The sequence below is a fragment of the Arachis hypogaea genome, chromosome 6, assembly GCF_003086295.3.
Source record: "Arachis hypogaea cultivar Tifrunner chromosome 6, arahy.Tifrunner.gnm2.J5K5, whole genome shotgun sequence".
Lineage (NCBI taxonomy): Eukaryota > Viridiplantae > Streptophyta > Magnoliopsida > Fabales > Fabaceae > Arachis > Arachis hypogaea.
Window position 1 is genome coordinate 111,725,910 of NC_092041.1, and position 23,313 is coordinate 111,749,222.

General features: G+C 26.9%; 3 protein-coding genes across 3 annotated transcripts; 2 read left to right on the forward strand and 1 right to left on the reverse strand.

Moving 5' to 3' along the window:
• The first annotated feature begins 1,341 nt into the window (after positions 1 to 1,341).
• Positions 1,342 to 7,258, forward strand: LOC112755731 ((-)-germacrene D synthase). Its single transcript, XM_025804008.2, has 7 exons — positions 1,342 to 1,514; positions 1,911 to 2,187; positions 2,704 to 3,091; positions 3,430 to 3,645; positions 4,560 to 4,701; positions 5,856 to 6,101; positions 6,797 to 7,258. Exons 1-7 carry the CDS (start codon positions 1,380 to 1,382, stop codon positions 7,112 to 7,114), a joined length of 1,722 nt encoding a protein of 573 aa, XP_025659793.1. The 5' UTR covers positions 1,342 to 1,379; the 3' UTR covers positions 7,115 to 7,258.
• Positions 7,259 to 8,434: 1,176 nt separating this feature from the next.
• On the forward strand, positions 8,435 to 13,692 carry LOC112755732 (ACT domain-containing protein ACR2-like). The gene is made up of 8 exons (XM_029293911.2): positions 8,435 to 8,704; positions 9,762 to 9,833; positions 9,945 to 9,996; positions 11,635 to 11,749; positions 11,854 to 11,921; positions 11,996 to 12,700; positions 12,787 to 12,891; positions 12,968 to 13,692. The coding sequence occupies exons 2-8, from the start codon at positions 9,763 to 9,765 to the stop codon at positions 13,352 to 13,354; spliced, it is 1,503 nt and encodes a 500-aa protein (XP_029149744.1). The 5' UTR covers positions 8,435 to 8,704; position 9,762; the 3' UTR covers positions 13,355 to 13,692.
• On the reverse strand, positions 13,489 to 19,383 carry LOC112755733 (probable glycosyltransferase At5g25310). The gene is made up of 4 exons (XM_025804010.2): positions 18,934 to 19,383; positions 18,598 to 18,806; positions 14,762 to 15,119; positions 13,489 to 14,518 (listed from the first exon to the last, which is right to left on the reverse strand). Exons 1-4 carry the CDS (start codon positions 19,180 to 19,182, stop codon positions 13,841 to 13,843), a joined length of 1,494 nt encoding a protein of 497 aa, XP_025659795.1. The 5' UTR covers positions 19,183 to 19,383; the 3' UTR covers positions 13,489 to 13,840.
• Positions 19,384 to 23,313: the final 3,930 nt, after the last annotated feature.

Genomic DNA, 23,313 nt, shown 5'->3' on the forward strand with positions numbered 1-23,313 from the left:
ATTTCACCCAAAATTTAGTATAATTATTATTAGTCGTCTATTTTTATCGTTCTATATTTGTTTTGGTTCAAAATTCTTTTTAACAAAAATTAACTTTTAAAAAGAAAAAAATCTCACAATCGAAAAAAAATACCAGAGAAATCGCACTAACTAAGTAATAATAATATTAAAAAAATACATAAAGATATTAAGGTTCAACAAGTAATCATATATATTAACTTTTCAATCATTAAGTTCTACACATAAATTAAAAAATAACAAAATTTAAAATTTAAAACAAAAATATAAAAAATTAAAATTTTAAAATAACTAATATATTTATTTATTGATATCAAAAAATTAAATCTGTTAATATATGATTAATAATAGTTTGATAAAAAAATTTCAATAAAAAGTTTTATTACAAAAAATATTAAAATTTGAAAATATAAAATTTAAAAATACAAAAATGTTTATAATAATTTAATTATTTTTATTATTTTATAGGAAGAGAATTTTGTTTGTTATGGTGTAAAAAATGAGATTAAAATTAGTAAGATTAAAAATTATTAAAAATGTAATATTATGAAAAAAATAAGAAAAATTTATATAAAGACTTATTTGATCGATTTTTAAAATTTTAAGGGACAAAAACAATCTATATATGTATTTTTTGGGATTAATTTTACTCTAAATAAAATATAGTGTATTGCATGACATGTCAACCAATCATTTTGTGATAAGTGATATTAATATGTTATATTATCATAATACGTGACACTTCTTCAGTGATAAAAATATTAATTTAACTTACATTCTATTTTTCAGGAATTAATGTGACTAATTTAATCTTTTAAAAAATAAATAATCTTTGCGGCAAATTTGAGTATTCACCCACTATATTTTTAACAATTTTTCTGGTTCTTTATTTGGACTAAAGGTGAACATGGATTGGATTGGATTGGATATGACCAAAATTTCGATTTAATCCGCACTAAAATCATCGAATTCAATATCCGCATTTTTAAGTTTGGATCCGATCGAATTTTGAATAATAAAAATAAATACAACATATATGATAATTATTAGTTGAAATAAAATATAAAAAAAATATTTATTTATTTATTTAGATCCGCGAATACCTACATAAAATTCGAAATTCGATTCTATTAGTGTGCAAATTAAATCGGATTCGATCCAATAATCTTATAGATCGGATCGATATCCACCATTTTTAAATTGAATTCGAATAAATATACCACAGATATACAGATTGAATCCGATCCACAAAGACCGCTAATTTGGACATTACGCCACTTAAGTCTTCTATATAAGATATTGTAACAAAGATTTCATAGCACCGCTCTTCACACACATAAACACATTTTCAAATTGTAATAATGTCACTTGGAGCTTCTGCTTCAGCTCTCAAAATCCACTATGAAGCACGTGACGATGATTTCAAGAGACCTTTTGTGAAATATAGTCCCAACATTTGGGGCAATATCTTCCTTCAATTTCATTCCGATCCCCTGGTATGCTCTTTGTCTAATTACATATATGCATTTTCTTTTCTTTTTTTTAAGGATTTAAATGCTCTAATTAAAAGGTGTTTGGTTTGAGAAAACATTTCTTTCTATTTTTAGTATTTTCAGTTTTTATGAAACAGGAAAAAAAAAGTGAAAATAATATAACTTTATATTTTGTTTTCATTTTTTATTTTTCTTCTTTGGTAAATCTTAAAATAGAAAGCTTTATTTTTTATTAAAAAAAAACCCACAAACCATATAAAGTATCACTAATTCAATAGATTTATTGGTTTTCGACGAACGACTCTGATTTTTACTCAAATAGACATGTTTAGTATGATTTTTTTTTTCCCCCTTAAATTGATTGATGAACATTGGATTCTCTGCCATCACTATTTGTAGGAAGTTTATGATAATGCGAGGCAACAAGATCAAGTATATAAGGAAAAAGTGAGGATGTACCTATCTTCAAGTAATAACATCCTAGAAAAATTAAGTATTATTGACTCAATCCAGCAATTGGATATTTCTTATCATTTTGAGGAAGAAATTGGTGAAGTATTAGAACAAATCTACAATGATCTTGCCAAAAATAGGTTTAACCTAAAAGAAGAAAACCTTCATTTTCATTCGTTACTTTTTCGTCTACTCAGACAAAAAGGATTTCACATTTTATCAGGTATGTAAATCTTTTATTTTAAAGTATATATATCAAAAATAAAATGTATAAATAAAAATGATCTTTGTTATTGGTCTAAACGATTTTTGACACGTCAGCAAATACTATTTAGATTGCGTTTATTTATAGGTACAAGACACTAAGATAGACAGAGATACAAAAACATAAAATTATGTTTGATTGCTAAAAGATGGATAAAGACATTGTATTCAAAAATACTGAATTAGTGTATTATTAAAATGGACAAAGACATTGTATTTTATTAGTGTATTTTTATAATTATATTCTTTATTATTATATTTTTCTTTTTAATTTTTTAATAAAAATAGAATAAATTGAACATTTATAATTTATTTTAATTTATTACCAAACAAAATATAATAACATTTATTTTTGTATCACTATTCTCTGTGTCTTGTTTTTATAATCAAACGCAGCCTCAAAGACAGAAAAAAATATTTACTCTTAAATATAATATATTCTCATGACGATATAGTTAATATGAGTGAACAACAGATATATTTAACAAATTCAAGAACAACAAAGGCAAGTTCAATAATGAAATGATTGGCCAAGATATTCAAGGAATGTGGAGTTTGTATGAAGCAGCACAATTAGGTATTCACGGAGAAGATATATTAGAAGAAGCAATTGATTTCACATATGCTAATCTTAAGTCCAGGATCATGATGAATAATCATCAATTGAGTCCAACTCTTGCTACACACATTAATCAATGCTTAAGGCAACCTCTTCACAGGGCAATTCCAAGAGTAAATTCAAGGTCTTACATATCTCTCTATGAAAAAGATCCTTCTCATAACAAAGATCTTTTAGCCTTTGCAAAATTAGATTTTAATATGCTACAGAAAATGCACCAAAACGAAGTTGGCAGTAACACCAAGTAAGTATACTACAACTCTAGCGCATTAAATATATATATATATGTTGGTAATTTTTTATTATTAGTTGCTAACAAAAATAACACACATGGTTATTAAGTATTAACAAAGTTTAGAGTATTTTCAAAAGCCAATAATTATGTAAAAAATATTCAATATATTTAATACGGAATAATTTTGCCAATATTAGTAATGTAATTTTGCCAATATATTTTATGTAAATATTTTTTGACAATTAATGAAAATAAAAAATATTGTATCAAAATAATTATTTTTAGTGACAGTAAAATTTAGTTATTTTTGTTGCAATGTGAATAATGTGTGCATTACACTAGCGCAGGTGGTGGAGAGAATTAGGGATTGCTAGAAAAGTTCCCTACACTAGAGATTGTGTGGTGGAGGCATACTTCTGGTCACTAATAATTCCTGAGCCCAAATATAGCATTCATAGAAGAATATTGGGCAAATTGATCACATGCATTGCTACTCTAGATGACACTTATGATAACTATGGCACAATTCAAGAACTTGAGCTCTTCACTCAGGCAATGCACAGGTTCATCATTTAGGTTATTAACTAGTATTTTTACTCGTAATGTTACTACGGGAATATAAATCTTTTGAAATTATGTTGATTTTATTCTGATATTATAAATTATAGTAAAAAAATTATAAAATCAAATTATTTTTACAAAAAGATCGTAAACTAAGAAGATCAATATCTCTATAGATAAAAAAGGTTTAATTACTCAGTTGGTCCTTATAGTTTTGCGAAATTTTCAATTAGATCTCTATATTATTTTTTTAATTGGGTTCCTGTACTAATTTATTTTTTCAATTAGGTTCCTCTTAACAGTAATTGACTTAATTTTATAGGGACCCAACTAAAAAAAAAAAATTTGGTGCAGGGACCTAAATAAAAGGAAAAAAAAGTGTAGAGACCCAATTTAAAAAAAATTGGTGCAAAGACTCAATTGAAAGGAAAAAAAGTACAGGAACCTAATTAAAAATTTCGTAAAGTTATAGAGATTAACAGAGTAATTAAATCTAAAATAAATAAATAATAAATTTTTTAGTTACTATTTTCATACGAAAGAATTCAATTTTTTAATTTTTAATAATAATTAATTTTAATATTTATTATCTAAAACTTGAAAGAATTTAATGCGTATACTTTTATATTTTAATTAAGTATTAAATTTATTGTACAAATAAAAATACTTAATTTTATGTTTGTTATTTAAAAATAATATTTATATATATATAATTAAATTTTAATTAATATAAAAAAAATAATATATAACATATTTTAGTTATAAAACTAGTAATATATAATAGATAATAATTGATGCCATTAAAAAATAACTTCAAATGTTTGTCTATCTTTACATTATTAATTATCGCAATTATCCTATTCCAACATCATGATGAATTATTCTATTATGTGATTCTTTTTCATTATTATTTTAGATGGGATATGGGTCATATCGAATCTCTTCCAGAGTGCATGAAAGTGGCATTTAGTGTGGCTGTAAAACTATGTGATGAGATAGAGTTGGAGACTGCAAAGAATGGAAACTCCACCTTGGTGCTTCAATATGTCAAACAAGCTGTAGCCTTCTAATCCATCCATAATATATATACAAATTTAGTTTATCTATATGCATATATATAACTATATAGGTAAAATATATTTTGTATTTTTAATATTTTATTTTATTTTTTTATAATTAATTAAAATAAATTTTATTTTTATTTTTATTTTATATTTTCTAATAGTAAATAATTATTCAAATAAACTTTAAAAATAACCACTCAAATTGGTTTATAACAAATTTTAAATAGAATATTTTGATTCTTAAATAATTGTTTAGAATTATCACTTCTTTTCAATAAATCTTTTAATATACTTGTTAAATAATTAAATATAAAAAAATATGCCAGTAAGACAAGTTAATTTATCCTTGTTACAAAGGAAATAATCTGTCTCTAAAATAATAAAATGTATTAATGTTTTTAAACTAATTTAAGTAGTATACACTTTTAGGTACCATAATAATCATCTTATTAAATAGATAAATACCAACAAATAAAGACAATAATAGTTAAATTCCTTCTTCAGGAAGATGACGACGATGATGTTAGATGCCATATATAGTTATATACATTAAATAAATGAGAAACCATCTAAATTTTATCAACAACAAATAGAAAATAAGAAATAAAGTATTTTGATTTTCTTTATAGCATCTACTTTTAGTTATTTTATCTGGTAGAAAATAATTCTTTCTTTTTTAACATTTTATTTGATGATAAAAAATTATTTAGTTTAAAAATAGGTAATATTAGTTTTTTTCTATTAATAGTCACATTAAATAAATTAAAGGAGTAGATAGAATAGGTAAAAGAGTAATTAGTATATATAAAAATAACATAATTGATAAGGATTTTTTTGTCCACCCACTTAAATTTATTTAAAATCAAGATGTATATGTTTCAAATTATTTTGTTAGTCTATGCGCATATTGATTGTTAAAAATATTATTCATGCACTAGAATCACGTACATCATATATATATTTATGTAAAAATATATGTAGTTTAATTTATTTTTAATATATATTTTATATTTTAACGTATATTTTATACTGATAATTAATTTTAGTGATTATTGATTTTAGTATACACTTAACATAGTTGATCGATTATAAATTTATAACTAAAAAATCTTTTAAAAAATTGATTATTCCACATTTTCTACTTGTAGTTTTTCAATTTTGTACAAGGTTATTTAGTTGAAGCAAAATGGTGTGATGAGAAGTATGTTCCAACATATGAGGAGTACAAGATTAATGGAATTGCAACTTCAACATGCCCACTTCAAATGACAATATTAATTGGTTTGGGAGAATTTGCAACAAAAGATATGTTTGATTGGATTTTGAATAATCCAAAAGTCATGAAAGCTGTATCACTTATTGCCAGACTCATGGATGACCTAGGCACACATAAGGTATAAATTAAAGTGTCTTTTTTTATAAATTCCTTTTTGGTTTTTTTTATAAGGTCGATTTTATCCTTTTCTAAGATAATTTCATTTTAGAAAAAACTAATTAATTTATAAATTTATCGAATGGCCAAGTTGATCATCCTCATAGAGAATAACTCAATATTTCTAATGACACTTGTAATTAAAATATTTTAATCCCTTTATAATTTTTAATATATGCATTGTTTATGTTAGCTAGTAAATTGAAGTGGTATATAGAACTAGGCATATTTTTATCAATTTTTATTTTAAGTAATTTTATGTATTAATTTTACTTGTGATAAATTATTATTATGATAAATTAAATTAGAATTAACTTATTATTGAGTTATTAATTGATATTTGGCTATGGATTAATAAAAATGTTGTATAAGTATATTAATTTACCGGTCTTGACACTTTAGACATAATATAAGCTACAAAGTTTAGGATTTGTTTGATTATTTGTGTTTTAATTTTTTTAATTTTCATAATTTTATAAAAAAAAATTAAAAAATACCAAAAGAGGAGCCAACAATATTCTTTTCTTAAAATCAAACATGTCCTTATATATTTAGTTTTTGTACTCCTTTCTCTAAATATTTTGCATAAATTAAATATAATAATGTCTGTAATCACATAACTTATTATCTAATTAATGTGATTTTATTTATCTACAGGTTGAACAAGAAAGAGAACATGTTGCTTCTGCAGTGGAATGTTGCATGAAACAATATGATGTTTCAGAAGAAGATGCATATAAACTCATTCAAAATGAAATTAAGGGTTATTGGAAGGATATAAATGAAGCTTGCCTAAACAATTTAGATGACATTCCAAAGCACGTGCTTGATTTAATTCTTGGCTTGGCACGTGCGGTTGAGTTCACATACTCAAATTTAGACCATGCCATGGGAAACTTTGAGGATAAATTTTCAAACGGACAACTTTCCAAAGATTATGTTGTTGCACTACTTTTGGATCCTATTGTCTCTTAATCATTTTATCCAGAAATTCAAAGTGAAAGTTGTGTCATATTTTCCATGCTCGGTTACATTTTACTTCCTAATAATCATTGTATCATGAAACTCAGCTTATTATGTAATATCTTTGATGCTTAAATTTTAATCATTATTGTATCATTTTCTGGCTTGTGCTTCCCCCACTTCCCTTTCGGTGTAAAGAGAGGCTATTATCAAGAAAATAATTATTAGGTTAAATTAAGTATTCTGGTAATCTTAATAATTTTATTAAATTTATAATTAAATTTTATATTTTAGAAGTTTTTAATTAAATTTTTATATTAATTAGTATTAAATTTGTAATCACATTTTTATAGTTCTAAAAAGTGTAACTTAACAAAATATGGTAAGGCATATTTATTAGTAGTGCGAGATAAATAATTAAAAATATTTTTGTAATGTTTATTGTTAAAAAAGATTTAATACAAATTTTAAATTGGTATAAGAACCCAATATGTCGAGACATATTCGTTTTTAATGTTTGTTAGTTCAATTATGTTAGGTATATATCAAATTAAAATTAGTTTGCTAGAGATATAATCACTTATATTGTTTTTTTTTTTTTATCGATTTAAACTTTTGGAATGAGTGATTTCATGACATGGTATCAGAACTCTATGTCCAAAAAATCAAGAATTCGGTCCTTAGTGAATTTCAAAAATAAAAAAATAACATACGACAAATAAAAAAAAGAATAGAAGCCTATGCAAAAATCAAATTATTTCCCAAAAATAATTTATGATATCTATTTATTTCTCAAAAATTAAAAAAAGATATTTTTGCTTTTATTTTCTTTCTTAATTACAAAAACAGAAACAAATTATTCAAAAAATAGAATAAGTATTTTAAAAAAATTCATTTTTGCTCAAAAAGCTTAAACAAACAAACCCTATATTTCAGTTAATTTAGGTTATCAACTGATGTTGTCAACCATTTTAAACCAAGCAATAATTCGATCACAATCACACATGGAAAAAATGTTTGAAAAAAAAAAATCAAAACTTTTAGTCTTTTATAGGTGAACGTTAGCAATAAATAAGGATTGAGAAAGAGCATCATCCACATATCATATGCACCAAGAATAATTAGATTAGAAGGGCCAAAGATGGATCTTGCTTTCAAATCAGTCAAATATTTGGGGTTCACATTTGTTAATTAAGAACATCAACACATGGTGAGAAAATTGTGGTAACTTAATGTGGAATGCTACTTGATCAGAAGATATCAAATACAAAACGTGGTTTAGATAACTTAGTTTGACTTTTGAAAGTCTCCCTTTTCTTTTGTGTAGTTTTCTTTTTCTATGATCTATTTTCTTCCACATATTTTGTTCAATTTAAGTTAATTATAATTTATTTATTTTTTGCCCAATATATATATATATATGCAGAGAAGAAGCTTGTCATTTTGATTGTTGATAATATTTTTTGGTTTTTTTCTTTTTGAGAGGGAGAAATCACTTTCTTATTCTTCTCTCTCTTGTGGTCAATTATTTTTATTTTTGGGGGGCATTGCTGGGTTTTGGTTCTAAGCAAGGGCTTGCCAAGCCCCTTCTGCATTGTCCGTGTAAGCTTCTTTTTTCTTTGCATTTTATTTTATTCTTCTTAAAAATATCATTTTATTAAATTAAATAAAGTAATTTTAGATTATTACTTTTCTAGCATTGCTCTTTTAAATAAAAAAAAAACGTTTTTCTTTTGTTTTGGAAAATGTTATATATGATGAGGCATTGTGTAAAGTCGCCGTCACTCTTTCTTTTTATCAATACAGAATCTGCCATTATTGATACCATTCAATAAAGATATTACATTAACATTTAGTGGTAAGGAAAATTTAATGGAAAACGTTTTATTTCCACGTTCAAGTTACTCAATAATGTTTTTTCTCTACTGAAATTGGAAATTAGAAATGCTATTGTACATTTATTTTCTAGATACTAGTAGCTAGTATGTCATAATTAGAAGTGATTTAGTGGTAAGAAATTTTTGTAGTACACATATAAGATTCTAAATTCAGTTAAATTTCTTGCCACTAATAAATACCGACAATAAAAAAAAAATGATGGATAATAAAAAAATAGCTAAAATTTATCTTATTTAATATTTATTAATTATTACTAAAATTAATAAATGTTAAATAAAGTAAATTTAAATTTAAAAGTCACCAAAAAAAAAAAGTAAATTTAAATTGTTTTAATTTTTCTCTGTCTTTATAATATTATTAGAAAAAAATACTTAGTCTTATAGATAAGGTACCACTTTCTTTTCAAAATTGATATAAGAATTGTGCTTTTTTAACCACCAAACTCAAATAATTGTTTCCAATGAATTATAACTCAAATGATATAGTCTCTCCATACTCACCTAAAAAGTCGCGGGTTCGAGGTTTTATGTTACAAGCTTGTGGTTAGTAGTTACTTAGCTTAGCTTGCATTATTTTCACGTGCTATGAATGGTTTTCATGTTATCTACAATTCAGGCTGTTATCTCTCTCGTGGTCCATTGAAATCTTCTATTTATAGGAATTTGATTTCAATAAAGAGAATAAATTAATTAATTAATAAATAAACAAACATGCTATTAAGTATTAAACAGTAAACACTGCTCTTTATGGGATTTTGCAGCATGAATAAAGTTTGTTGGCCTTACTTTGATCCTGAGTTTGATAGTCTCACTGAAAGAATATATGGCCCACCGTAAGTAATTCTTCAAAATTTTCAAGAGCTCTTCAAATTATAATTCAATTCTTAATTTATTTGATGTTAACTGAGATAGCACTCTTAATTAATTTGTATTTTTTTTCACAGTTGCCGAGTCAGCATTGACAATGAAAGCATGGATGGATGCACAGTAGTGAAGGTTTTTTTTTTTTACAACAATTAATGGAAAAAAAGTTTTATAATTAATTATGAATGGTGATCATAACACTCTTATTTTTGCCATGGTAATGAATTATAATAATCTGTGTAACTATAATTGCGACTAAAATATTTTCAGTGGTTGGTGGTTACCACTATACAGGGACGGATCCAGAAATGATATTATGGGGTCAATAATACATAGAATATTAAAAATTATGTAAAAAAATTATATAATATAAGATGTATTATAAAAATATACGGATAGAAAATATATTTTAAAATAAAAAAATATGTGTATACTTTTTACTAACGAAGTGGTCGATTCTTCGTATCATAAAATTCACCGATAATAGAATTTGTGTCAAAATTTTCAACAATTTTCTTTTCAATATAATTAAAAGACAATTAGCAAAAAATTCATCTTTTATTTTGTTTCTAAGTTATTTTTCACAATATTCATAGTTGAAAAAGATCTCTTAATTATAGCAGTTGAAACAAAGAGAATTAATACCAAATGAATAAAAAAAAATGGCCACAAGAAAAAAAAAAGAATTCACTTTATGAGATTTAAAAATTTTATTTAATTAAAAAATATTAGTAATAATATATTTTTCAGATTTTTTGAATATTGTTACTTATTTTTTAGATATTAAAAATTATTAATATTTAAATTAAACTAAACTTTTATTTATATTAGATAAAATACTAAATATTTTTTAAAAAAAATTTAAATTATATATAATAACTTATTACTATTAAAAAAAGTTGGGGTCGAGGCCGGTACTCCCCCCTTATGTCCGTCCCTGCCACTATATATACATTGTTGTTGAGTAATATTGAGAGTAACATGTTTCACAATTTGTTAATTTTCAAATGGTCTTTTACTATAATATTTTTTTGAACATTTAAAAAATATTGACTAAGAATAAAAAAGAATTACCTTTAATCTATAGCGAGACAATATTTTGGGAGGGTTTTGTAAATGTCACATTACATTTGGTCAAAGCAATGCTTTTAAAAATGAAAAAGTATAGGTAGACAATGAAAATATTAAATAATATGAATAAATGGATATATCGAATATTCAATTCACTAAGTATGCGGATGGTTATCCTAATATTAAGATTTATGTGGGTAATTTGAATGTGTAGTGTGTTTTTACTTTATTGAGCCAATTTTAAAGCCATTTCACATTGTTCACAACAGTCATTCTCTACCTAGCAAAATCTTTTAAAAATAACTCTTCAAAAACGTTGTTGTCTATTCTAAAACAAAAACAATACTTTTAATCAAACTTTAATACAATATTTATTAAGCCTTCTCTTTTTTACTAATTTTATAATTAGTGGAAAATATTGCCTATTCTATTAGTATAACAACCCTAAACAGCATTGCATGTTGCACTGAATTATGCCTGTCACCACAAGAACAAATTATTATTTCTAATGATGAAAAATAGTTCATTATTGAGTAATTTTGTCGAAAGTTTTGGATACTTTTGTTGAATTAAGCAAAAATTTAATATTTATATAATTTATAGTTACAATTGCCAATAATAAAATTTCTTTATGGTTAGAAACACTAAATGATAGAGCATAATGTAAAATATGATAAATATGTGACCATTTAATTTCAGGTAGATAGTGTTAACAAACAAGGTCTTCTTTTAGAAGTGGTGCAAGTTTTGACGGACATGAACCTTCAAATCTACAAAAGCTTTATTTCATCTGATGCTGGCTGGTTCATGGATGGTACGCATTGAAACTTGTAAAAAAATTTATTTACATGCATGTTTAAAATGATAAATTTTATTTATAGAATTTCCTCTAATTTTGTTCCTCCTAAAAAATTTCAGTGTTTCATGTTAGAGATGAACATGGCAACAAACTAACCGACCAGAAAGTCATCAACTATATCCAGCGGGTACTGCAATTTCCCAACAACATTAAGAGGGATTTAATTGTTATATTTTCTCAAAATTATTTATATGAATGCAGGCAATAGGAAGATCAAGAGGGTTTTCATCTCAATTATCCTCACAAAGCAACAGCATCATCTATAATCCGTACATGACCACAACAAATTCCTACTCCTACGACAACAATAATGTCTTCCCATATGATGACCACCCAAATGAGCAGCATACCGCCATCGAATTGACCGGAGCCGACCGCCCCGGCCTGCTCTCGGAGATCTCGGCTGCCCTAACTGACCTCCATTGCAACGTAGTTGAGGCTCATGCATGGAGCCACAATGCCAGGCTGGCATGTGTGGCCTACATTTCAGATCAATCCACGGACACGGCCATCGATGACCCTAGTCGTCTGGCAACAATCCAGGGTCATCTCACCACGGTGCTTAGGGCAACTACAGACTCTAATGACAAGGGTCTGGATAGTAGCCCTAACCACCCTGATGTGAAGACCTCGGAGTTTCTTGGTGGCGAAGGCACCATGACGACCGTGGAGAGGAGGTTGCACCAGATGATGCTTAGTGTTAGGGACTTTGAGAGTCCTTCAACAAAAGAGAGAAGGAAGAGAATGGTGAAGATTGAAAGCTGTGATGAAAAGGGTTATTCAATTGTGAGCATAGATTGTAAGGACCGTCCAAGACTCATGTTTGATACCGTTTGCACCTTAACGGATATGCAGTACGTCATTTTCCATGCTTCCATTAGCTCCCATGAAGCCTATGCATTTCAGGTATTTATATATGAATATTCTCCTCAGTGATCTTAATGATGAATTAATTAACTAGTTTAATTATTTTGGAATTTGTTTATATATAGGAGTATTTCATCAGGCATATAGACGGATATGCTTTGAACACAGCAAGCGAGAAGGAAAGAGTAATTAACTGTTTAGAAGCAGCCATAGAACGCCGGGTTTGTGAGGTAATTAATTAAACTCCACCAATTACTCATAATTAATTAGGTACTTAAGTAATAAACAATGATTATTGAAATGCAGGGAGTTAGGCTAGAATTGTGTGCAGACAACAGAATAGGGTTGCTTTCTGACATAACAAGAGTTCTGAGGGAGAATGGTGTTGTTGTGGTGAGAGCCGATGTAGAAACTCATGGAGACAAAGCTGTGAATGCATTCTATGTGAGAGACATATCAGGGAAAGAGGTTGACATTGATTACTTCAGCAAGTCTCTGAAGAGAGAAATGGGTCCAATATTCACCCTCCATGTCAAGAATGAGACTCCTATCACCATGAGAAGAACAAGCTCAAACTCATCATCATCAAGTTCAAGCTCATCAGGCTCTGATGATGAATGGTCTAGTCTCTCTTTTGGAGGCAAATTAAGGTACCGTATAGGACAACTTTCTCATCGCTTGATTCATGTATGAGACAAGTATGTAGTAGAAGCTAAGTTCTATCTAGTTCAGTTCAACTCATCATCATGTAATGTATGATAGTGAACCAAACTATACTAGACTTGCGTGGAAATGCTAGTGAAATAAGGGGGAGACAAAAGGAAAGGGAATTACAATATTTCTTTCAATTGTTTGTATATATACTACATGGCCCCTGTTTCCAAATCCACTGGATTTCCTATTGAGAGATAAAAATGAAGATGGAGACCATAGGAAAATGAATGGTACAAGTTCACCCACTACTTATGTAAGAAGTAATAGTATGCCAATCATGCTTACAATTCAAAACCGTAGAAAATTTTCTGAATTAATCTGTTTTTTGTTAACACCTATTCCTATTTCAAGGCCTGGAAAATAACATACAGCTATGCCTATGCTTATATGATATATGGTATATAAAAATTGGAGAAAATAACAGACTGCTAAATAAAGCCTATGGCTATAAGATATAAAGTCTACTTAATTAAGTTCTATATTCAATCTCCTTAGCCATATAGAGTGCAAGATCATGTGAAAGGCATCATATCTCTTAGCTGGTTGATTAAGTGTGAAATGTCTCCTCACTGCCCTTACTCCTTCCTTAAGCTTCCAATACCTCTCCTCTGGAATTGCACTAAGAACATCTTTCAACCTTGGAATATCCGAAACATCCATCTGAACTGAAAATGCCTCCCATCGAAGCACATCACTGAAGGGCAAAACATAACCCTCTGATATGATCACAGGAACACACTCTGCATAAATTGACTCAACTATTCTTGGGCTAGCAACTTCATGCCCACTTGGGCAAAGGCAGAACTTTGAGTTGAGCAAGAAGGAGTAGTAGTCTAAGCCCTTAGGGAGGTACTCATACACACGAATAAGATCATCATTGTTGTTGTTCAGGTTTTTCCAGTGGTGGAGGAGTATAGGCCTAATTGGGCCGTGTTCTCCCCCAGCAAAGAAAGCAAGGTAGTTTCTTGGGGTGTTGTCTTTTGGAGGTGAGAGGAGTTTTGGGGAAACTTCACCTCCATAGAGGTGAATTTCTGGTAAGGATACATCTTTTCTTGGTTTGAAGCCCTCTGAAGTGTTGGCATTGCATAAGACTCGGATTGAGTTGTGGTAGAGAGAAGGATTTCCCTTTGATGCATGAGGAGCCTGCACAAAATCACAACATAAGAACCTAGTTGTAAGATTAAAACTACTCAACTTGGAAAAAATGGAACAAAAGAAATTAGCAGTTTAGTTTAGTATTGTCATGTTATTTCTCTTTTTTATGTCATTTTTGAAAAGATAAAGAAAATTATATGAAATTCATTCTGCAAAACAATCTATACTAGATAGATATGTTGAAAAAAGAGTGCAAGAAATTAAAGAGGGATAGTATTGATTGTAACAAACCCAATCATGACAAGCAAGCATGAAGTGGTCAGCACCAAGAGTTCTATTCCAAAAGGGGTACTTTGTAGAGACCACTCTGACATAATCAGAGACAAACTGCTTTAAAGGAGTGAGATTGTAAGACAATGGAGTGTAGAGGTACTTCACCATCCAAGTCACACTGAATGGGAAGAAGTAAACATGAGCCAAATTGGGGTCATGTGTCCTAAACTTCCCTCCACGTACACCATGCTCTAGCTCTTGGATGAACCTTCCTTCAATTGAGTATATGTCCTTGCACGGGCCATCATGAGTTATTGGAAGTTCACCATCTTGGTATACGTATATCTTGAACATTTTCTCCATCTCCAAGTAGCTCCTGTAATAAGTTAGATATAAGAATTAATTTTTATTTACACTTGGTCTATATTTTTTTTTTACACAAATATGAATTTGTTTATATTGATATAACAAAAGTGTTTGGCTTAACCGAACTTATGTTAAAAAAAACATTAGTATATATATTGTACTTTCAACTATCAGTGTGTGTGATGATATATAACGAATTAAAATACTAGTGTGTTTTCTTTTGCAAAAGAGATTTAAAATAATGCGTTGAATTTTGGTCTTTAGTGTTAGTATTTTTTTTTATTTATAATTATCTGGGTATAGTATATAACAAGCAACTAGAATATCTATGATTATGTTAAATATCAATGATAACATGAACTGAGATATACTGAAATGATGAAACACGCTTGGTCCCAATGTGACTACGATTAATAGTAATTCAGATGTTAGTGCTTTCCAGTTTCCACTGTTGCAAAAGGTTTCCTTACTTTGCCATGGACGCTTGGCTTAAACGTTAATTTTAATAATAAATAAAGTATGCACTACTAGTAGTACTTGATTTCTTCATAATGATAATGTTGATACAAAACGTAGGAGAAATACTACAAAGAGAACAAAGTAAATAATGCTAGTTATTTAATAATTAATATCCACATTTTTTATAAAACTAAGGTACACGACAGAAAAATGAATGAGCAAAAAAAAAAAATGATAGTGCTACACATTCAAATTTTTTTTATAAACCGAGTAATGTTATCTATAATTAATTTTTGTTAATGTTAAATCAACTTGATTAAATTTATTAACAAAAACACTTGAATGTATAACATTATTCTTAATAACCAACTATAAATAAACCCTCTGGATGCAACAGAAAACCAAAATCATCCATAGTTTCTTAATATATGATGATAAATAATCTTATTCTTCAAAATTTTATTTTATGTAAAAGGAATTATAAACACAAATGAGCTATTACCAAAAACACCATAATTTTTTAACTAAAATATAATCCAAAAATTTCATCTTAAATCATACCTTAAATAAAAAAATACTCATATAATAATATTTTTACATAAAAATAACATTGTAAATTGTTAGATAACCCAATTAAATATATTCTATCAAACATATCAATTTAACTAATAATTTATAATGTCATCTTTATATAAAAATGTCATAAGAGTATCCACCTAAATTAAATATCATCATCATCATTCAATGTACTTGATGCTTTGCTCCCAAAGGGTACATCAAATATCATCCGTTAAAGTTATTGATTAATTACCAAAATTAATGAATAGAGATCAGTTGAGCTATCATTTAGGAAAAGTTTATGGCATGTGTTTATTAGTTTGCGACGAGGACGGCTGATAAGGCTCCAACTTAACAAATGCTGATATTGTGCAAGGTTTAGGGTTCTACGTGTTCAGTTTAAATAGAGTTCACAAAAAAACAAAAACAAAACAAAGATAATATGCATTATATAATTTTTGTTTTTTCGTGATAAGTTATGTATGGATTAATAGTTTAATACGAACTTCACTATATTATTTATTCATAACTAACAAAAGTAATTTCACCTAATTAGATTAAAAAACAGTTTACATAACTAATATTTTTTTCGCTAATATATAATCAACAGCTTTTTTTCGCTTTTTCTCTTTTGTTAACTATCAAAGCATACATCGATCTTAACTATAACTACATGATTTTCTTGTTTTCTTATATGTTAATTACATGTTAATTATTAATACTCTTACATTAATAATTCGATAAGATCCGGCTTAGTATAATAAAACTTTTACTTTTTAAAAATAGTTTATACAAAACTAAATTTTTAAAATATGACTTTTTAAAAATTGTAAAATTTATATTTGATAAATCAAATTAAAAATAACTTTCAATAATTACAAGTAATAATAATTATATTTAATAAAATAATTTTTAAAATTTAAAAATATTATAATAAATATAAATATAAGAGTTAAATTTAGAATTAATTAATGTACAAAATTATATTAGATTTATTAATTTTAATAAGTACAAATTAATTTAAAAAAAATTTCATTTAGATACTTTTAAAAATATTTTTATTAACTTTTAAAAACTACAAATACAGACATATAGACATATGAATTTTTTTAATTTATCAAACACAAAATAAAATTAAAAAATACAAACACACCTCTTAAAAAAAAATTTATAAAACCAAAACTACATGGGTAAGAAGCTAAGCACTTTATGACCGCTTTCAGCAAAAGAAAAGAATCATTAAAACAAATAATGGGGGTTTACCAGCTACCACACAAGTCCACCACTATGGAATTCTCTCAATAGTAATAATGAGAAAGCTACGTACATATGAAATATAGAAAACTAAAGGGGCTTTCCGCAGAAGAGGTATCATAATCATAAGAATGAGTATGGACTATGGAGTTCTGAATAGAATCAATGAATGCTATAGTCTAGCAGCTTGACATTATTCCATTTCGTATATCCGAAGAAAAGATTATTTCGATTTTAAGGAGGCGAATATCTCGCGTACGGTGACTTATACGCAAAGCAGTGAATAAATTTGATAGATGGATGCTTCTTTTATAATAATGACATTTTTTTTTTTACTTATAGATATATCTATCCATTTATTATTTTTGGTGTTTAAAGTGTTTTAAAAATTATAGGATAATGACAAGATTGTGATAACCCGCATTTTTTATGTGTATAGATCCGTGTCTTTAAAATTAAATATATTATATTATTACTTTTTTTTTTATAGCATTAACTGTTAAATACAAGCATATAGACTAGTAAAAAGAAAAAAAAAAAAGAGTACTAAAATATAGTGAATTTATTCTTTAGAAAAAATGTATGAATTTAAAGAAACTAAAATTAAAGTTAGGCTTCTAAACAAAATTATTTCTCTTTTGTCAGAACCTAAGAATTCATTACCAGTAACAGTGTAACTGATTCCATCCAACTGTTACTTCTATTTATTTATTTATTTCATTTTATTTTTTTTTTATTTACGGAACAGCTTACAATTTTATTTTAATTAAAATTACTTAAATTAAGAATAACCATATGGAAAGAAAGAAAAAAGTATCAAACTAGAAAAGTTTCACTAATATGCTAAAATGATTATCAATTATCATTACATATACCGTTTTAAAATATTTAAATAATTTTTCAAGCTTTGTTTAATATAAAAATGTATGTTATAAATCATCTCACAAAAGTATACTAGTAGAGATGGCTAATTATCAGAAAATTTTGCATGCATGGTGTATTGCTTATTATTCAATTTCGTTGTACATTAAACTATTAATCCCTTGTCCTTTTGTGTTATTACTTACAGTATTAAGGTCTATTTACTGCAATTTTACATTTACAATATTTATTTTTAAATTCATTTTCTGAAATAACGCACATACAGTTATGAATAATAAGAATGCAGAACACATGCGATCAATCTAGTATTATTCAGGGAGAGAGAGAGTCATTACCGGTAAAATAGGCGGGAGTTACGATACACATCTCCGGCGGGAATGTAGTGGTCGCCGCCGTCGTCAAATCCGCCATCTCCGTTACCTACGGTGGTTGCAAAAGTGCCATTGCTTCTCTCAATATCTTCGTCCGATGCTGCCGCCGCCGCCGCCTTTCGTATCGAAGCTCTAGCTCCCGCCAGCTCTTCTTCAACTTTTCTCACTCTCCTCTGTTCCATTAATCCAACACAAAAGTTAACGATTCAACTAAAACGACGAAAATTTCAGAGTTAATGCCAGTAAACGACGTCGCGTATAGAATTAAATTGAGAGAGGGAGAGAGAGATTGGAGCTCACCGTGGCAGTTCGTTCTGCGGTATTTTTCCAATGAATAACGCCGGTGGCTCCGACGGCGAAGTGCGGATGATTCTCGCCGAAAAATTTGGTTCGGAGGCGATCCGTTGGAATGGAAAATCCGGTGGTGGAGGCGGCGGAGAAGGTGGTGACGAATTGGAAGAAGTGACCTTGAAGAATGAGAAGAATGAGGAAGAAGAAGGCGAGAAGAGAGAGAGGTGCAGCGAAGAAAAAAGTGCATCGAATGTTCATTTTTGTTTACGTGCGTGGCAGGAAGAGTGCGGTTTGTTCTTGTGTTTGGGTGTTTACTGTTTCTTTTCCTTTTCTCTATAATTCTAATTGACGAAGAAAGATTGCGACGGAGAACGGCTAAGAAAGTGAAGCGTTGCAGAATGCAGCTAGGGACGGAGGTCCTATTCGTTTAGCTTCATGTTGCACATGCCCCCTTTATATATCCACCACCTACACTTATATAAAGAAACAATTACTATGCTAAATATCTCACTTAGATGAAGACGTCAAAAACGTCTTTTTTTTTTTTTTTTTTTTTTAATATTTTTTAAAAATTAAAAGTTAACACATATAATTAATTAAATTGTATTATTTTTATTCAAATTAAATTGGATAACTCAGTTTAGCAAAAAAATTAATAAATTAAAATTTTAAATTGGTATAAATTAATATTTTTTATAAAAAATTATTACAATATCTTTATTATAAAATACAACTAAAATATCCCTATCATATATATATATATATTAATTTTAAAAACTTTAAATTCTAACTAACCCTATAATAATAGAGAAGAAAATTGTTAGAATTTAGAATTCTCAAAATTAATATATATAATAAGAGTATTTTAGTCATTTTATATAATAGGGGTATTGTAGTCATTTTTTATAAAAAATAATATTAATTTAGACGGATTCAAAATTTGATTCACTATTTTTCGGTCAAATTAATTTGTCTGACCTAATTTTGACAAAAATAACATAATTTAAGTGATTATATGTGTTAAATTTTAATTATTAAAAAATATCTTAAAAAAAAGACGTTTTCTGCGTCTTTATGGAAGCATCCCCTAAATATTATATATAAAAATTCGGAAATGTTTGGTAACTAAAGAAAATCAGCCAAAAACAGTCATAACTTGCCTTATTTAGCATTCATTAATTGTTGCGATAATTAATTAATGCTAAATAAGGCAAGTTCTGGTTATTTTTTTTGTCTATCTAGCATTCCTAAAAATTGGTCTCCTAGGTTTGATTAAATCTTGTTTTGGTATTTAATGTTTAAAATGTCTTATTTGAATCCAAAAAATTTATTTAGTTTTACTGTAGTCAATGTTAAATAATTAATGTCACGGATCTACTAAATCTTAATATCATTCTCTAAAAAAAAGGGACAAATTTGGATACAAACTCGAGAAACACAAGATCAACAGTGGATGCAGTGAATCACGTCTTCGTCAATAAGAAACAAGGACAAGGCCATCATCATCTCTACTGCGGAAAACAACCTTCAACATCCAAAGAATTTGGTTATATAAGTTTTTTATATCTAAAAACTGAATTTTATTAATTATTTAATTTTGACTTTATGATAGGATTATATTGAAGTTTAATAAAAATATTTTAAATTTAAATAAAATACTTTAAACTTTAAAGATCAAAATAGAATTAAGTCTATACATAGAGAATTAATTTAATATTTTATCCTATATAAAATTTTAAATATTGAATTAAATACAATAATTTTTTATTATTGTCTTCCTACCATTGTTAAAGAAAAATATTGTTGAATTAATTAGGTAAACTAAAGCCTGAGTTCTTGATTAGGGGTGTGCATGGGTCGGGTGAAATCGGGTTTGATGTGACTCAAATTCGACCTGAAATATATACCGGACCTATTTATTAGACTCGAATCTGGCCCTAGACCCGATAAAACTTATACACTTTTGGGCCACGATTATACCGGGTGAAAACTGGGCCGTTAACATTACATTACCTTGATACCTTCTTATACGCTAGCATGTGAAAATATCCAAATTTCCAAGACTCCAACCATTATTTGACATGGTAAAATTCACTTAAAAAAATATAACAAGAACTAACTCTTCTCTAAAATTAAAGCATAACTATAATCAATACTAATATTGTCTAATAACACCAAATATTTAAATCAATATAAATAACACAATATTATGCATTAGTCTAAAATCTTATGCATTTTAAACATAAAACATTAACTTATAGTCTTATAATAACTAATAATACAAAATATTAAGGTTTACAATACTTAAATTCCACATAAGAATAGTCATCATCCGTCACTAATAACACAAAATATTAATTGTGTATGATGACCGGGCCACCAGACCGACTTCGAGTGACCCGAGCCATGACCCGAATCCGACCCGAAATAATGATCGAGTCTATTTTTAAGACCCTTATCCGACTCAAGACCCGATAAAATAACACTAAAATAACCCCTAACATGGTCGGGCTGAACCATGCACACCTATTCTTGATGGCGAATTGATTGAATTCAGTTTATCGAATTATATACGTATATATTCTTTAGTAAAGGAATTAACTATAAGGAATTAATCAAATTATTATTAGATAAATAGTTTAATCCCATCTAGGGCACCACGATAAATAATATATTAGCAATAGAGTACTTGATGGTTTCTTGTATTCCATAAACATATATCTGTGGAGATTGGAGAGGTAACATATGGTAAGTAATCATATAGAAGAACAAAAATATTAGAAAAGTATCAGAAGTTATTATTTTTTAGTTATTAATTAATTATTAGTATTAAAAATATAGAATCAAATATATTATTAAATTATTAAATTAAAAAAATTAAATTAATAATTAAATAATAATTAAAAATAATAAATTTTGATGAGTTCTTTAACTATAAAATTAGTCGCACACGATACACCTAATGCTAATACATTTTTTTTTTCTCTTTTTATTTCGTAAAATAGAACACCCACGTTTTCTACATACCACCAAATTGAGTTTTATCTTTTAACATATAAGGGGATTCTTTTTACTTTGGTCTAACTTAGATAAATAACTTAATTAAATTTAAAAAAAATAGTTTAAATAATAAATATTTATATTAAAAATAATTTATAAATAAATTATTTTATATTTAATTTTTTTAATTTTAAAATAATTATTTTATAAAAATATAATAAAAAATTTTTTATTATAAAAAAGTCTTTTTTTAATTTTTTTATAAATATTTAATAACTTCTTAAAAAATACAATTTAATTTTAAAAATTATACCAAATATTAATGCTATTATTTTTTATAAATAAAAAATTCAAAAAAATAATTTTAAAAATTTTTCAAACTAACCCTTAGTACAAAAATTTTAAATCGCAAAGATTCATTTCCTTCTAATCATATATACGTGTAAATCGCAATATAAAATCAGTAACATTTTGCATTTATATTACACTGATTTGTTTTGATAATGGTTCTTAGAACCGGATCAAATCAGTCAATTTAATTCAGTTAATCGATAATCGGTTATTAAATCGATTAGTTCAAGATGAAATTCATTTGGCAATAACCCGATAAAAAAAATCAATCAAAAATTCTGTTGATTGATTAAACTAATATTTTTTTTTAATAATTAATGGATTTAAAATAATAAAGCACATATTTTTTAAAATTATATATTTTTAATTGAACTTTTGAACTTTTAATTTAATCATTTAATTTAATGATTGATTTCGTTTTTAAAACCTTAATTTGATTCTAGTTTCCTTCTAAATTTTCTCAAAATCAATGCAATTTATTTAATTTTAATTTTAAAACGTGTTAAATCGGGTATTTTCATTACGATGTATTTTATATTTAGTAAAAATAAATATTTACTGTGATTTATTTATTAAAAATAGGACTTTTTGTAAATAGTGTGATAAGAAAAGCACATTATTAACTGTTTTTTAAATTTAAATAAGTTAAAAAAAAATTACTTAACTTTCAATATAAGTTATTGTAGTATTAACAATTCAGCGTATAATTTTTTAACACTTAGAATACATTGTGGTCTCTCACCTTTGATTCTATAAATGAGACTAGAAATAAATAAGAAAAAAAAACAATAAATAGTTAAATTAAACACTGCATACCATCCAGTTTTTTTTTTTCACCGGAGAGAATCCTTTCCCCTATATAAATCCATATCCTTATTTCATTTTTTTTTTCTCAAAATAAAATACAAATGTCAACTTGTGCGCCACATATTTGAACATGTAACACACTTTGTGAACAATAGGGAGAAAAGATCAAGGTTTTCAATAGGCAATTTGATGTTTGATTACAAAATAAAAATTAAACGTAAGAAAGTAAGC